This window comes from Scophthalmus maximus, chromosome 22 (genome assembly GCF_022379125.1).
Source record: "Scophthalmus maximus strain ysfricsl-2021 chromosome 22, ASM2237912v1, whole genome shotgun sequence".
Classification (NCBI taxonomy): Eukaryota; Metazoa; Chordata; class Actinopteri; order Pleuronectiformes; family Scophthalmidae; genus Scophthalmus; species Scophthalmus maximus.
The window spans coordinates 2,337,859-2,356,071 of NC_061536.1; the positions used below are offsets into that span (position 1 = coordinate 2,337,859).

General features: G+C 45.2%; 1 protein-coding gene across 2 annotated transcripts in view; it reads left to right on the forward strand.

The window, feature by feature from the left end:
• dlgap3 (discs, large (Drosophila) homolog-associated protein 3) overlaps window positions 1–18,213 on the forward strand; it is a 118,661-nt gene that overhangs the window by 90,430 nt on the left and 10,018 nt on the right. For both annotated transcript variants that reach the window (XM_035621015.2, XM_035621014.2), the window contains exons 3-8: window positions 6,153–7,327; window positions 11,303–11,511; window positions 12,828–12,930; window positions 13,037–13,253; window positions 14,410–14,942; window positions 17,975–18,069. In XM_035621015.2, coding sequence (XP_035476908.1) covers window positions 6,227–7,327; window positions 11,303–11,511; window positions 12,828–12,930; window positions 13,037–13,253; window positions 14,410–14,942; window positions 17,975–18,069 — 2,258 coding nt within the window. In that variant the 5' untranslated portion in view covers window positions 6,153–6,226. The remainder of the gene's footprint in view (window positions 1–6,152; window positions 7,328–11,302; window positions 11,512–12,827; window positions 12,931–13,036; window positions 13,254–14,409; window positions 14,943–17,974; window positions 18,070–18,213) is intronic.

Sequence of the window (18,213 nt, forward strand, 5' to 3'; positions counted from 1 at the left end):
ACTTCTTTCATAATAGATTTAGCATTTCAAAATCAATCAAGCTGCTTACATTTTTGGGGTTTAGTGAAGGCGGGTCATTTTTGACCCTGAGGGCAAGAGGAGTATACCGAATGTTAAGACGACACAAGGGTTAAGCAGAAGTATTTATTATAAGAGCTCAATGTTGAGGAGACTTTCTGTTCGCCACAACAGATCGACAGGTTCACAGTTGAGCGCGTCCCATGACAGTCTGCTTATCTCCAGTCTCTGTAGTGTATTTAGCTTAGGAGTAATGTCGTCATCTCCCCTCGACGATGACAAGAGAGAGATTTCAGCTGCTCACTGATTGTTTGGGCTTGCCATAGAAAAGATGGCCTTGCTTGGTGCCTGAGAGCCTGCACTAACACTGTGCAGACATGTTGCTATAGAGAAGGAGTGAAAGTGAAAGAATGGGAGGTGGAGAAGTGGAAAGAAGGTTGTGCATGAGAATATGGGAAGAGGTGGAGACTCAGAGATAGGGGAGATTGCCCCCTAGGCACTCTTCAATTTTACCCTTATGATGGGAGCATATTTCCCCTGTGCTGTGGCCATCATATCTCTCTCTGTCTCTCTTTGTCTCTCTCTCTCATACCTTCTCTGCCTCACACTTTTCCTCATTCTTTCTTGCTGTATACGTTCTCCTCATCCGTCACTCTTCACCTCTCAACATACAGTCCACTGTCAGCCGCCTTCACCAGCACCTAGTTCTATGTCCAGAGTGTGAGTGTGGACATACATCAGCAGGGTACCCATCTGCACCATGTTTGTAGATTAACTCGGGCCAATTTCCACCTGAATGCCTGTTAACACTTCTTCATCCGCAATGGATAAGAAAGCATACTGTACACAAGGCCATGCAGACGCCTTTAATAAAGGATGCCGAGCCATTATACTCTTCTTGTCTTCTTCATATTTCGTTTCACTTTTTCAATGTCAGCCGCGTCAGACCACCGCTGCACTCGCATTTTACGCTTCCTCTTTCACAGGTGACCCCTTGAAATGTTCCATCTTTTCCCATCATCCTTGATTCTTTCAGGTTTCATGATGGGTTTGTTACAGCAGTTTACCCGGCTGCAGTCTGTGTGCCTGTGTGTGTGGTGTGTGGAAAAATGGAAATAGATCATTCATCGCTAAAAGCTGAGAGGAGCCAAATCAGTCCCTCTGCCAGATTCCCAGCATGCATGTCTGTCTCTGGCTGGCGAAGATGGAAGTGCACGCCAACACACAGCCAATCCTCTATTATTTCCCATTCCCATATTTATACATTTCACAATTGTCCGCCGCAATCTCCATTATGGGTGTTCAGCGCTCCACTGGTTGATAGCATCTTTGAAGTCTACAGTACACGCACATATGGAAAGATACCGCAGTAATGAAAACCTTTCCATTGTTTGACTACGATTCAATAAGAGCTTGGTGCAGTTCACCCTCTCGTGTCCTTATACGAGTCGACATATCGGCCCCTGACCACGCTGTAGCCTGGTTCATTGTATCAGCTGTCAAACAGCCAGTGTTCAGTCACACAATACCGCCCGCTTCGCTGCGTCGGCCCATTTCAGTTAGAGATGAGATTATGCCTGCCTTGTCTCCAGGGAGGTACTGGGACAAAAATTTGGCCCGGGACTCTGGGAGGGATCGGCCTTTTATGAGAGCGCGTGAAGGCGGACGTAGAAGTAATTTTAATAGCGATAATAATAAACTTTAATATGTTGCATACTGTATTTACATACAAAGACAATAACAAAATAAAAGACAAAAAAAAATTAAATTATAGGTCTATATTAATGAGTTCAGGCTCGCATCACCCCTAGCATCCCCCTTTAAATTGCGCTGTCTGCGAATGCGAATACGTCCTGAAATTGAAATATGACCGCCGGAGGGTTCAGCCAAGGATGGACCGGGAAATCTTCCGAATCTCCTGATGGCCAGTCCGCCCCTGCTAGTTTACCATTACTGCAGCAAATACCTGGAGCAAAAAGAAAGAAAAAATATTCAAAGTATACATTTTTGTACATCTTGTATAGGCCTACATATGTTCAAGGAATTGTCAGATACACAGTGTCTATATGCTACACTAAATATGAAGCTACCGCTATCAGACAGTTAGCTTAGTTTAGCACCCAAACAGATAGTGAAGTGCAAAAATGGCTCCTGCAGCAGGTAAGCAAATAACCCTCTATAAAATAACCCTCTATAAGACCCAGTGATGCTTTATATATTTATTTATTTTTTAAATTATGGATTAACCAAACAACATATACGTATATATGTATATATATATATATATATATATATATTAATTATACTGTATATCAGCTGACTATTAATATCTATACAGGTCTATAGCAAAGACGCTTCTCTCCATTACATTGCTGATACTTTCATGTCATGTCAGAATATTTGTGTTTACTAATTTGTTTCTATTATGGGGGATTTGCTCCCAAGCAAAATTGCTGTGTCCGTGAGGAGCCCGCGAGAGGCTGAAGTGTGCAAACGTGTATCTGACTGAATTATCATCCCTGAAAGTTGTGTTAAAATTGATCTCACGACCTATAAACCGAGGCTCTCTTGGATGCGGCAGTCTTTTCTCCACGGCTCAAGGTGTTTCCTTTCTACCAGCCGCACTTCATGGGAATCAGGCATTGTTGAGGTATCCTGCTTCCGGGCAGGTAGAAACAAAATTCCCGTAAGTGTTCCAAGAGATTAGTTTACAGTAATTCACTGACCTGGAACACCCTTTGACCCACAACTCACAGCAGGCAGCGGGGAGCGGGCAGACCCAGCTGTTAGCAAAGTGGGTCAGAGCAGCTGGCATGATCACATTAATATTTTAAAATGAAACCGCTCCAGACTAAAGCCTCTGCAACAATCATATTGTTACCAAGCAGTGTTCAACAATGACAGCGTGTTGTACGGCTCCAACTCCCGACTGAGCACCCACTGAATACCACACACACAGAGCGGGGGGGGGGGGGGGGGTTGCCCAGATGAATGGAAGTATAGGGAGAAAATAGGGAGATTAAAAAGAACATTAATGGAGGAGGAGGTTGTGAGAGAACAGAGGAGTTCCAGTTGTTGTCATGTATAAAATGTGTGCACATATATACATCAGTTATCTGACAAGAAATCGGGAAGAGAGAACTCTGATGGATGACAGATTGGTAGAGGATGGAAAAAATGGAGAAAAAAAACTTTGTAATTAGAGAGTCAGAGAGCCAGATGGAATGACAGGTTTAAAAAAAAAAAAAACAAGAAAGAAAGAAAGGAGGAGAGCAAAGAGACAGAGACATGACTGGAGGATGGACAGAAGTAGGTCAGGAGGAGAGGGAGATGGGTGGATAGAGGGAAGAAAATAAAGACGAGTGAGAGACAACTTTCTGCCACACTTATTCTACCGCTATCTTTTCCGGCGTCTGTCTGTTCATATGGGCTTTTTTTTGGGGGGGGGGGGGCACGCGCCCAGACAACCACACATTGAGATGCCGTGCGTGTCGCTGTGATTGACAGCTCCCAGCCAGTGCCTGCTCCACAGCCAGAGACTTCATAATAAACAGAACATGGTTTCATTTACTCCTCAAGGCAGAGCAGCGCTACTCACCTTGCTGTCTTTTCACAAACAGCGACACACACATGCAAGTACGACACACCGCCAAATATATATCTCTGTCCAAAAAACATTTGTTATTGTATTCTGTCTTCAAACTGGATCAGAACAAGACGGAATGAATGTTTACATGAGGGGGACATCATCTGTTGATACACTCAATTTTGCTTCTCAAAAAATAGATATTAAATATTCATTTATTTTACTCTCGAAATAAATTTTCATGTTCAAAAAGTTTGACTGAAGTGAAAATGCTCAGAAATCAGTGTACAATATAAATTCTACCCTTGGGGTTTTACAGGACTAGAATATTTCAGAGGGAGTAATGGTACCTTGTACTCAATAACTTTTATCTGGCAATCTGATTACTTAAGATTTAAATGTTACACAAATTAAAACATAGGGTAAGCTTCCGCAGTGCAACAAATTGTTCATTGCTCATTTCATTTGCTCCGCCAGACTACGTCTGGATCCCCCCCATTGTATTATTATTCATACCACGAAACGGAGAGAAGCGACTTTTGTAAACAACCAAGGCTGCTGCTGATGAACGAGCATTTGACTAAAAGATATTTTCACATTTCTCCCACAGAAACTCGTTTACACACATTGTGGAATCATCACATCATCTCCTCTCTGCTCTAGTCTGTTGACACTTTTACGTCGCTCAACATACGTCACATGACTCGTTGCTCTCACCGGTTGTAGGACTATCCAACTGCGTCCGGAGGCATGCTGGTCTGCGTCTCGTAGTAGCGCCTCTTGGAAATCGTAAATGAACCGAGAGGTCCCAGACTAATAAGCATTTCAGTATTAGTCTGACTAGGCCAGGCTTAAGAGCCTGTGGTTGCCAAATGTTTGGGCTAGTGACATCTTGTAATGTTAAAATAAAGAATAAACACAAATTAAGAAAATAAATCACACACACACACACACACACACACACACACACACACTCAAACACACACACACACACACACACACACACACTCAAACACACACACACACACACATACACACACAGAAAGTCACTCTGACGTGGCCCGGACCATCCATGCGCCACAGCTGTCGGAAATCTGTTCACAGTTTGATGCTGACTTGGAGTGGGCCGTCGTCACGGCTACACCAATGACACGGCAGGATGTGGGGGAGCATCTTGGGTGGCGGCTCTCTTTCGCCCAATCAAGGCAAACAGGCCACGCTCAATTTAATGATTATCCCAGCATCTGTCCCTTATCTCGCATCTCTGTGTGATCGCAGGCGAAGGCGAGAAACAAACGCACTCGCAGGAGCTCAGAGATCCCGTCCAGGAGAGCAGCCTGATTTTTGCTTTCAGCGAGTAATTTCATCTCAGTGTAATCAAATCTAGAGATGATGGGAAAGGCTTGTGAGCATTATAAACAGCCTGTGTATGCATGTGATTCATTATATAGTTAGTGGATATTGTGGTTAATAGAGGATGTGATTATACCCGCAGCAATTAATGCCAGTCGGATAAAACATGATTACCATATTTGGAATTTAATCTCAGTCGTTATCCATGTGATGAAAAGGCATTACAAAGGCAAATACAAAGGCTTTATTCTATTTCCATTCTGTTAACTTTAACTTACAGCGACCAGAGTATTGTTCACGTTGTGCTACATTCTTGTTGCAGCTTGTGTACCGGTTTCATCCCTGCATTTTTTGTTTTGCGGAGAAGATCCTCATCCTCTCCTGGCTGGTTTCTGCCTGACCACCTGGATATTGTGAATCATAGTATTGTTCGGGTGCGACTCACAAAGTGAAATCGCTCCGTAATTGGATGCACAGACGTTTGAGAATATGCTAAGGACAGACAACAGGGACAGCCTGGCTGATGAATGCAACGATAGATGGGAGAGAGGAGCAAGAGGTGCTAAGCGGGAGGGCAAACTGAATAGACGCTGCGAGAGAGAGGGGAAAAAAGGCTAATATTCTTGATTTATCAGCCCGGCAGCCCTTGAGATGAATGAGAAGAAGAAAGCTGTCTGTGGCGGCTTATTGCCGCCTGCGGGATGAATGCTCACTATTGCACTGTTTGTCTTTGGTCGGCTAAAAGATGAAGTGCAGTATCAATAAAAATGTTAATCAGAAACAGAAAAAAAAAAACTTTTCACTTTCAGTTTGTGGACGTCAATCTGCAAAGTCTTTTTCGTGGTGATTCACTCTTCACTGCAACTCCCACCTGTGTGTCTCACACACACACACACACACACATTAGACAACACTTACATACAGCAAGAAGAACAGGAACATCAAAATAAGTTCTGTACTTATGTACAGTGATATGTTTTTTCGTTATTGCCTCCGTACGAATCAATCATATTCTTATGTATATTATGTTTTTTTCCTGTTTAGATCATAAGCCTCAAATAGAAAGGTGGAATCATACTGATAACGCTGGATTCAATTATTTGATAAGATTCATATTTTCATTCATAAATACATTGTGTTCGGTCCTGTTTCCAAAGATACCAAATGTGAATGATCACCCCCTCTGTGCCCCCAGGTGAGACCGGTGCAGCCCTGTCACGCCCACAGCGCCCCCTTTCGGCCCGGACGGCTCACCACGCCCCGGCGCCTATGAAAGGGTACCATGTCAGCCGTAGCATGTCCCAGCATTCCTCCGGTGGTGGCGGGGGCGGGCCCTGCCACTGCACGCCTGAGGAGTGTGACGGCCCGGGCAGAGACTTCTACCAGGGTCACAGTGACGGCCACTATTATCCCCCGGGAGGTCCGGCTGAGGCTCTGGCCCTGGAAAGGCACCATTCCCACTCCCACTCCCACAGCCACTCCGGAGGGGGCACGTTTCCCCGTTCCCAGCATCCACCTCTCCAGTCGTTTGACTCCTGTGAGGAGTGCCTGTCCTCAGGCCACGGAGGGAAGATGCACCGCATTCCCCCGAACTTGATGGACCAGTTTGAGAAGCAGGTGCCCTTTCATCCCGATGGCTTCCACACGCTGCAGTACCAGCGCACTGCTAGTGGGGGTGCTGAGCAGCGCAGTGAAAGCCCCTCCCGCATCCGTCACCTAGTCAACTCTGTGCAGCGTCTCTTTGCCAAGTCCCATTCCCTGGAGGCACCGTCCAAGCGGGAATTCAATGGCACAAGAGGAGGTGGGGACTACCGTGGCGAGAGGGGAGGAGGCCACAGGAGTGGAGGGGAGGACGGTGGAGGCCACTACTCGGGCCACCAGTCTCGCTCGACCAGGAGGAGCAAGTCTCGAGAGCGTAGCAAGAGTGGAGACTCGAGGCACGAGTCGGGCAGACGCCATCGCAGCAGGACAGCGGGCTGGTGGAGTTCTGATGACAACCTGGACAGTGACAGCAGCTTCCTGGTGAGTGGAGGCAGACGGGGGTATCCCAGCGGACATGAGAGCCTCGATGCTGCCATCCAGGAGCTCACTATGAAGAAGCCCAAGGAGCGCGGGGGTGGGCCTGGGCCGGGGCCTGGGCCGGGGCAGGGGCAGGGGGAGTGCGTGGCGTGTACCACGATGGCTTTGGCCGGGAGTGAAGAAGGCGGACACCACGGGCACCACGGCCACTCCCTGAAGAGGAGCACCTGGTCAGCCATGACAGTGAGTCAGGCCAGGGAGGTGTACCCTTCCACCAGGGGAGGCGGCTACAACAAAGCCCTTGTGCCATTGGAGAGCAAGCTGAAGGAGAGGAGCTTCCACTACCTGCAGGTGTGTGTATGCCTGCATCAGGAGCTGTGTGTGTGTGTGTGTGTGTGTGTGTGTGTGTTTGCAAAGGGAATATAGCATATGGGTGACTTTGTTTGTTTCTCAGTGCTGAACTGCAGCAAATAGGATAAATGTTGCTGCGAGTCAGCCACAAGACCTTACATTTTTCATCACCCACAGAAAGTGTCAAAAAACACATGATGTAAAATGTTCAAAATGAGCAAAAACAGCCCACGGTTCAAATGTTTCAATATCCACCGGAGCGACACCCTGGACTATCTTGGTATTTTTTTTCTGTGACTCAGAAAACAATGATTCTCACCCACACAGAGATTATTGGATGTCTCTCCCTAACAGCTCACAGTGCCAGGAGCTGCACTCTATTGTCTCTGAGTCTAACTCGTGCAATTTTCCATTTGCCCTTTTCCCTTATTTTGTATGAATTCCTTTTAAAATGAAAAGCTAATGGCTGTTAAAGTGTACCTACAAAGGCAGCCGAGGGAGCACACAAACATGCATGCACAACCCTCCAGCTGTGCTGAGGTAGAGCTGCCATGCAGGTGGTGTTTCTACGGAAACAGCAGGTAGCCCACAGAAGTCCCTGGTGTTTTTTCCAACCCTCATCCTTAAGACGCAGCTGAGGTCTGCTGATAGAAGAGACAGTGAGAGCAGGGCAACGTTTTCCACACACAATTTGCCTCTGTGCCTTAGGCTACCACAGCAGTGCCACCTCAGGACATGAAGTGAACGTCCCCCACTGCAGCCTTTTTTCCGTTTCTCCATGGCGTCACTTGCAGTATTTGTGGGGAGTGGTGAGACCTTGTGTGGAGAGAGAATTTTGTTCTGCGCTCAGGTGTGCTTAAGTCAGCCGGATTGATCCATGGTCTCGGAGCAGGCGGACTCCTGAAACTGCAGATGTAGAGCTGTTCACGTCTGCCCCACCAGGAACAGACCTCAGGACCAACAGCAGCTCAGGTGCCAAACTGAAGGAACAATTTCTGGGAATATCCCAGAGCAAAATGTGAATCGTTTGCAGCCAGATTAATGCAGATAGAGTGTGTACAGACTCAATATCAGACCAGCAGATTTTAAGGTGTTTTTTTTATCAATTTACATTTCACAATAAAAAAGGATTGTATGGCTACATGGATATTAAAGCGTCACTCAGCGAATTACCACAATTCCTCCCAAGTCTTCAAAGCTTTACGCTAGTTAAGCTCATTCTTTTGGTTTTCTGCTCTGCACCTTTAATGTGGTTCGCCATCGCTGATCTCATTGTGTCATTTCTGACCACATCTCTATGCAGGAACAAAGCTGGCAGACTCAGTCAGCAACAAGCTGGTGAACACAGTGGAGCAATAACACAACTCTTGACACAATTTTACTCTTATTTCATTGTTCAGATTTTTTGTTATTGTTCAGCTCAAACTGTATGGGACTAGGTTAAAGCAGAAATATTCTCATATGCAAGTTTCACCAGATTTGACCATCAGACTACATAGATACAGTTATGTAACTCTTTCATAGTAAAGTATAGCACATGCGGCAAATGCATATTGAAGTAGAGGTTTTTTTTGAAACACTGTTTGTACATGTTTGTACATGTTTATCCTGACCACACTGCTCAAGTTTGCTGCACAAAGGCCAAAAGAAAAGTGAAGCCGCTCAAAGTAAAAAAATAAAGGAACAAAAAATACTGAAGTCTGAATTACAATTGGACATGTGTAAGATTTTCTCCCATGGTGTCAAAGGCAATCTCGATGTGTGGCATCGGAACCCGGCGCCCTCCATTCCCTAAGCCCCTCTCTTCCCCTCGGCCTGTGTCTGATAGATAAGAAATGAGAAAAACGAGAATATGGAGCGAGAGTGAAATGAAGACATAAACAGAGAGACGGAGAGAGAGAGAGAGAGAGAGAGAGAGAGAGAGAGAGGAGAGACATGGGAGGGGGTAAGGAGCAAGATAGAGGGATGCAGAGATAGCAAAGCAAGCTCAGGGATAGAAATGAGATAAAGGAGGTGACGATAGCCAAGGGGCAGAGTGAGTGAAGGAGTGAAGGAGCAGGATGGGAAAATGAGAGAGAGAGATAGTGGAAGGGGGCCAGGGGGATCGGGAGATTAGGCTGAATCATCTTTTTAAGTGATGACCTTAAAAACACACACTCAGCTGGACGCCAAACCCCGGGGCCTCCACTGTATGTGTGTGTGTGTGTCAGTGCGTGTAGGTGTTTTCATTTGGTCACGTGTGCCATACTGCACACCTCACAGCATTTGGAAAAAATAGAAGGCAGAGGGTTCCGCCTGAGCTTTCATTACGCTGGAAAAATAAATGGAGTGGTCCTATGTAGATTCGCTCATCTGCTATAGTATAGAGAGCGGATGTCACTTCAGTTCATCTCTCATTGAGTAAAATCCAATGCATCCACGATGCAAGTCTACTACATTTCTAACGCAGCATATTCATGACTGAAACGTGATCTTAACATTTATTCACAGTCATGAATTTGTTCAGTTTTTTTGGCATTCAAGAATCACAGCTCCCGTCTGTATTGTTCTGAAGATACCTCATGTCCTCTTTAATTTGCCCTCTGCTGTTTTTAGCTGTAATCTCTGCTCTCTGAATACATTGCTGTGCCACACAACCTGTGGTGGCCGGTGGGCTGATGGGACATGGTGAAGAATAAGAAGATATAGGGTCCTTTAAACAAAAATGTAGTATTACAAATGTCAGTGTGATAGCGAATGAATCACCTCAGCTCTCATGATGCAAATTACACTTTAACTAATCAATATTTTTGGAGCAGTGGCTGATATGGTCCCACAGAGAGTTTGCAGCCATGTCTGATATACCCTTTGGCTCTCTGAGGCTTTTTAGCCACTTTTAATCCATTGTTTTGGTTGTCAGGGTCACAGATTCGGGACACATCTATCCCGCTTGGTCAATTTAAAGAGAGGACCTCTGCCAAATCAGTCACTTCTTATGAACATGCAGTGTCACCTTAAGCTGTTTGGCTGTGGGAAACCTGCCAGTGTTTCGGTGTCTTTTCACTGCTCTTTATCCATTCTCTTTGTTGTTTTCCTTGTTAGTGTCTTGTCTTGAGTGTGTCCCTCTGTGTGTGTTTTTCATTTTTGTTTTCTCATCAGACTCTCCTCCGTCCACTCATCCGTCTTCCTGCTCTCTCTTTGCTTAAGTCTGCTATTCTGCTTCCCCTTTTCTTGTTTTGTCATCTTCTACATCTGCTCTTCCCGTCTTTCTGCCTGCGTTGTGTCTGTCTGTCCCCACTGCCCGTCTACCTTGCTCTGTATTCGCTTATTTGCTCTGGCTGTTGGCTTCTGGCTCATGCTGTTTTTCCTTCTTCGTGTCAGTGTTTCTCCAGCTGTCAGAGTTTCTCTCTCTCTGTAAGTCCCTTTGTCCCTTTCTCTCTTTCTCTAACGCCATCCCCCATGCATATACTGTACGCGCGTGTGTGTGTGTGTGTGTGTGTGTGTGTGTGTGTGTGTTCTCCCATCGTGCGCATGAGCATGCCTGAGCCATCTGCGTCGCTGAGTTTGCCTCTACAACCCAACACTGTGTGCACGAGTGCCAGGACCGTACTTTTGAATCATCACTGTCCTTCTGTTTGAGGTGTGAAATATTTTTCAGTGGTGAAATATATTTCTGTTTGGAGGAGTGGTGAATAGCAGATATTGGGAATGCAAAATGAATCAGTGTTGCCGACGGTGCAGTGAAAACATCTTCAGTATCTCAACACTGATTAATTTTGCATTGTGATTAATTGATTTGCCCTTAACAAATGTTGGTGTAGATGAAGAATGCGTACTGACACTTTACTCATAACAACTGTGTTTGATCTGTTTATAGAGAATTTTACTAAACAAACTTGACCATGTGTACCTCAACATACACTTCTTCTAACTCAGATCACTATTATTGTACTAACCCAATGACTGTGTGAATCTCCACGCAAACACGTGTCTCAGGTCCCCTCAGAAGACTGGGGAGGCGGATACGGCGGCGCAGCCGACACCGGGGGAGAGATCCCTTGCCGTCGCATGCGAAGCGGCAGCTACATCAAGGCCATGGGCGACGACGACAGTGCAGACTCAGACACCAGCCCCAAGGCCTCGCCCAAGTCCACCCTGATCGCTCAGAGGGATGCCTTCAGACGATCTATCAGCATGGATCAAAGGTCAAATGTCATGTCGAAAGACGTTGAACTGGTTGTGACTCCTTGCTCCAGCCTTGAAAGGCAGACGTAACAACCAGCTGGACTCAGCTGTAGATATCAATCTATACGTGCATCCAGTTACTAAGTCCGTTGACCAACTTTGTCATTTAATATTTCAAGCTACTTCAAATTCACTACATTTCAGATGGAAATATTGCACCTTTTACTTCTTTATATATTTATTTTACTGTTACGGTTGGTAGTTACATTGATCATACATGTAAAACATACAACCATCTCATTAAATATGATTTATTTTGATAGATTAAAGGCCCTGCACACTCACATAGTTGTTTTTCGTGGGTGATTTTTCGTGAACCTCAGTCATTTCAGCGAGGTTACGTAAGGACTAATAAAAAGGATGAAGTTGCAAATCCTCCCTACGACAAAACTAACAAATATTTTGAAAAATGACTAAATTTATCGGGACATTTTACATGTTGAAACCTGTTATCAGTAGATTTACGCGAGTAAAGTCACACATTCAGTGTTTCTGTTGAAAACCTGGTTGCTCCATGGATTGATTTTTTTTTCGAGGGGCTAATCTGTTATTGATCTGTAGAAATTCTAAAATACATGCTTTTAATATCACTCCCTTTTTATTACTGCATGAAGCAGCACCACAGTCCATGACTTTATTGTTAATGTCAGCATAACCTATGCTGGCTTCAAACTATAGTTAGACGACATGCACAAACATTCATTTTCACCCCTTTGATTGAAATCTGACACTTGTATTTTACTGGAACAAAATCCTACATTTTCAAAAAAAGAACTTGAAGTGCATGTATCTTGAAAATGATATAGAAAGACAATAAGTGATAATATTGGATAATTGTCCAGCCCCATCAAGCCCATTTGCAAACAGCACAGTTCAGTTATCATTAACAAATAGAAAGATAATTTGTATTTTTGCAATAAATTGTATGTATTTGATACTGTCATGTACCGTAGACAAATTATTCTCTTGAATTCAGAATGATAGACAAAATAAAGTGGAAGATGCTGTATGATTTGCTACTTTGCGACTTTTGACATTCAACATGGGAATGAGGGAACACAACACTCAAAATGTCTCCCACCGGCACAGTTGTGGCATATGACATCTTATTTGATAGTAGTAGTTAATCAAATGGTGAACCGCGTTGCTTCGCATATGACATTTTGACAAAAATAGCAAAGCAAATAAAATACCAACAAGGTGTAAAATAATAACTGCTTTCATCACCCACTGTAGCCGGTAAAGCTGATGTATGTGTATCAAATGTTTGATGCAGGTACTCGTGTAAGCAGTGCACAGATTCCTACCCCAACAGCCGAACCACCCCCAAGACCCACACCCGCTCTCGTAGTTACACCCGCTCTCTCACCAGCTCACAGGTAAGCAGTTGGACGGTTTGTTTGTTTTGCATCGAGTACAGTGATCTGTTACCAGGGTCTTCACTAGAGTTCGCGAGACTCAGGTGTCTTGCTTTCCCCGCTCCAGCTGGGGGACACGTTGAATCGTCAATTCGAGGCAGTGTGTGAGACCATGTTTGGGGAGGTGGAGTCTCAAGCCATGGAGGCCCTGGATCTTCCGGGTGTGTTTCGCACCCGCAGCCACAGCTACGTCCGCGCCATCCAGGCCGGCTGCTCCCAGGACGACGACTGCCTCTCCGTCTTCTCCATGTCAGGACCCCAGGGAGGCATCAAGGGCGGGGCCGGTGAGTGTGCGCATGCGTGCGCCCCAGCCTATCAGTGTGTGGACAGGCTGGGAGGAGAGTCAGTGGGGCAGCCAGTGGGAGAAGGGGTTTTTATGAGCGCTCGTGCCTGCTTACCTCAACAGAAGCAAGTTTATGCTCTTACACTCACGCCCGCACACAAATGTGTCAGGCACCTCACTTTGCTGCATGCAATATGTGCATTCATTTTTAATTTCTAACCCTTTTTTCCTTCACTTTTTCTTTGAATCCCTTTAATCTTCCGTTTACACTCATCCCTTCCTCTGCAGCACTTTGTGTATTGTATGTATACGTATGCACGCTGTTATTGTGCGGACTCTTTGTTCTCCGTCATCTCTGTGTGGTCTCTGTATCTCATCTCTCCCGTTATCCTCCCCCGTGTGATAGCAAGTTTCTCTGGCTGGGTAAATGTGTGTGTGTGTGTGTGTGTGTGTGTGTGTGTGTGTGTGTGTGTCTGTGCGGTGTGTCTAAAAGCCACTGTGAAGTGTCATACATTAGTCAAAAAACACACACACATGCACTGTACGAAAATGAAACGCACAAACACTGGAGGGAAGAGAGAAGCCTTTATCATATGTGTGTGTTTGTGTGTGTGTGTGTGTGTGTGTGTGTGTGTGTGTGTGTGTGTGCATGCGCGTGAACGTTTGAATGGAGCTGTGAGGAGGAAGAGAATCTTCACTTCTCATCTTAATATTCCTCTCAGGATATTGCTTTACATTTCTGAGAAGCAGAGTTAAGTTAGCTCAAGGGAAGAGGTCTGTCTTTCCTCACCTCTGTCATGTTTGTCTGTTCCACCACTTTGGTGGAACAGAAAGTGCCTCTTTTCGAAATTCACACCAAATGTGGATTTTAGGTGAAATGAAATGGCGAGCTGTGAGTTTAATGAATCTTTTCGTCACAATGGAATTAATTCTTAATGAATTTGTTTGTTTTTTTTGTTCTCCTTCTTCGCGTATTGTGCTTTTACCTCAATGAATTTCTCTCGTGTCACTCTGTCTTTCCTTTTACCTTTTTCCATCCAGTCTGTCCCTTTTGTAAGTATCCACCTCCCCTCCTCCCTGGTCATATAGTTCCCATTATGCTTTTAACAGCCCGCTTTGCCTCTGTCTCCCTTTCTCCCCCTCTTCTGACACTTCAGTCTTTCCTTATCGTAAAGGTGCTCCTCCCCCACTCCCACCTCGCATGTCCAAGTCTTCACTCTCTGTGCGGGCCCAGAGCAGCACCGAGTCCACCCAGGATGCCTACTTCCAGAGCGGCGGACAGCTGGTCTCAGGCTCCGGGAGGCCAAAACTGCACAGCAATTCCGTGGACATGGGCAGCTCTGACGGGCCCTCGGGTCGCTCCTCCAGGGGAGGCTATTACACTGCCACGGGCCCAGGACGTTCTAGGCAGCACAGTAACTCAGCGGAGAGCCTAGACGGGGTCAGGGGTTCGCGGGAGCTGGTGCCCTACGGAGGGGGTCCGGGAGTTGGGGTGAGAGCCAAACACAGCAGTTCAGCTGACAGCCTACTGGAGGGGCCACCAAGGCCGGCCAGAGAGCGGGAAAGCAGGGTTGGGGGCAGCCTGGGGAAATCCGCCTCTCTGCCTCAGAACAGCCTTGTGCTGTGTAAAGCTGGAGGGCAGGAGGAAGGACGTGGTGGGAGAAAGTGGAGTCCATCTATAGCTGTGCAGGTGAGAAAAACGAATACAGTGAAAAATTAATATTTCACAATTTTTATTCTGACCCACAGCTGTATCTTCCAATTGCTTGTTTTGTCTGACCAACAGTCCCCCAAAAAAATAGATATTCAATATAAAATATTGAATGTAAAACAAAGACAGTCGGTAAATTATCCTAAACGCAAGGTATCGCTGCTGACAAAAGACTACACTGCAGGAAAAGAAAGAGGCATCACTCGCTATGGCAACGGCAGCAGAGGTGGTGTTGCAATCGTTTGATTAGGAAAAAATGTTGGTTTTAAGCTTGCTATCAGAAAAGCAACTTAAATGAAGAAGGTGGTCTGTCTTTGCTTTGGATGACGACTCCAGGTCCTGGTGAAGCCCATGTGAGGGTTCGGACGAAGAGATGCACTTTGCTTATTTCCGCATGTCTGCAAATCGCTAAGACCTGTTCGCAAAGTCTTGCCTCCAGCTCGTCCAGCTCCAGATGCGGCACAAGGTTATTAAGAAATGGGAGGTGCGTGACCTCGCAAAACGACACCAATGCGAACCACGCGCCACGGGAAGTGGCGTCAACTCCGCCATGTGCACGGACCGATGCATCAAGCATAAATCTAGCTGTAGCCTGCCTGTGAATAAAATATCCTCACAAATTTTAAGCAAAAGTGTAATATATATTTTTGACCAGGGTAGAGGTGTGTCTAAAGGCGTGGCACAGGATGACTGGACTGCTGAATGTATTTTAGACCAATTTTCAACACAGTATTTATTTCTGAGAGAGTTTTCTGATTTCCCATGGGCCCCTCCTGACTGGTTTTTGGTTCCCCCCTGTGCCACCTCATTTAAAAAATCCTGGAATCGCCCCTGGCCAGGATGAGAGACGATCAATTCGACTCTCATGTGTGCCCATTAAATATGAAGCTACAACTAGGGTTGCCACCTTCTGTGCATAAAAATAAAGGACACCGTGCTCCTCGGGGGCCACGACCACCATGAGTCCGAGGGGTGGGGCGCCAGTGGTCGTAAATCTTAACTTAACATTTAAGAAAGCATTTAGATTCATAGTTAAAGTTTGACGTACTTTATTAATAAAAACATTAGAAATTACGAGAAACAACTTGGGAAAATTGCTTATTTCAAATAAGCAACTATGAATTTATTGAACAATTTATGAAATAAACTGCAAAACATTCCTCCTTCCCTCAACCCTCTTCCACAAACAGTCATTGGTTCATTATGAAGTTTTCTCTTTTCTCTGTGGACCAGTAGACCAGGGATAAATTCCCCGAACACTTAAAATAATGTTCTATTTCTTGTAACTTCAGTTGAATGTTTGAGCTTCTCTGTGCAGAATAATATATTTGCAGAGTTTGACATTGTACGGCTGTTTTCACATCTGTCTTCTGAAAGTGGAAAGTCTCAGTATGAAAGTCGATATGAAAAACACCACACACAACTAACAGATCCTGCTCCAGTGTACAACTTTCACAAATGTAATGTGGCACAGATATACACCGAGAACTGACTTTACAGTGGAGTAGGAAACATCTTGTGTCCAATAGTTCAACTTTTGGAAATATAAAATATTTACATATTCATAGATTCTGGATTTGAAACGAGGAAATTTAACTTTTTTCTGGCAAAACATGTTGTTCTCTCGAGGCATGTTGTTGAATGTCTGCCAGGCCACCGTGTACCACCGTGTTTAAAGGTGACAATTTATGCAAAAATCACTTTTTCAGTGTTTGTGCACATAAATGTGTCCATCTGTAAACTGTAGAAAAAGACCACCCTGTTGTTTTTTTGTGAGCTGGCTAAACCCTACAGCCTGGCTCTGAACAACTGGTTCAGATTTCTCTCCCATTGTGATGTAACAGTTGGACTCCTCTGGGGTAACCCCGCCTGCAATCTGAGAATCTCCACTATTCTGTTGAGGGGGCTTCACATTTCCTACATATTTTTTAAAATCGTTTGGCCAATCAGAGCAGACTGAGGTTTATCGAGAGGCGGGGCTAAAAGAAACCCAGGCGTTTCCGACAGAGGGTGAAGTGAGGAGCTGCAGGAATGGGCAGCATGAGAACACTGATGCCTTTTCTGAACATGAGAGCATGTAAACCTTTTCAAGTGGTAACACAAATTAAAAGTATGAACCTGAATATGAGCATAATATGTCACCTTTAATTCTTCCCACTCACGTCGGTATTTCTGTAAAGGTTGTGGTAAAGTGAACTAATAGAAATGGTGAGGGACAGCTAGCAGATAAACAGTAGCGGCCTGCAGAAGATCCAAAACTGGCCGCAGGCCTGCTGTGCAGGGGTGAGGGGTGAGTGAGGAGGTGAAGAGGGAGACACCACAGTTCTATGTTCAGAGTTCGTAAAGTGTTTGGAATCGACGATTATAGGGTTGGATGGCAAACCTAGCTACAAGCCAGCAGCCAGTTAGCTTAGTAACAAAATCTGCTTGCTAGCACCTCACTCCTCCTGTTGTCCCCTGTTGTTCTTACACTTTGGTCCTTGCACAGTTTAAATAGGTATAACAAGATATAGCATTGCAACGGATGGAGAGTGGCTTTACTCATGTTACATGCCTCACTCTCTACAAACCTCCACCCCTCCCCAACTTGGCGGTTTATTCAAGCTGCAATGATTTCCAATCCCTCCCTTTGCTTTAGTGCCTCTGCTGCCGTGTGTCATAATTGCTGCCTGTTGATTCAGCCCCTCCCCAGCATCCACCTGCAGCTTCCGACAGGGGGGTTTATGATGTATGATCATCACTTTCCATTATCTCTATGTATTCGTATCTGATTATGTCAGAGAGATGAGGTCGGAGCGCAGTCGCCCAACTCTAACTATGTCCTGCTGCTGTAATAAACTTTTCAAACGTGGGTTGGCCGACTGAATTGAGCTTTAGAGGTCCTCGGAAGCACATTTACCAAATAGTTGGACAATTCCATTCATTCCAGATGTGTGTGGCATCTATAGGCCCTGGTTTTCAGCAGATGTCCGTGGTCTGAATGTGGTGCTTTGTGGCAATTTCTGTTGCAGGTGGACAGCTCCGAGACCCTGTCGGACTCGGACGGAGAGGGCAAAGCTCTTACAGAGGTCCACTCCATAGGGGTCCAAGTGGAAGATGACAAAAGGTATTGGAAGTGCAACTGAAATTCAAATTATGTTTTTAAATATCTTCCCCAATTGAAATATGTTTATTTTGCCTGGCATTTGATTTTTCCTTAATTATGGGCACAAGCTAAGATTTGCAATATATATATATTTTTTCAAATTAA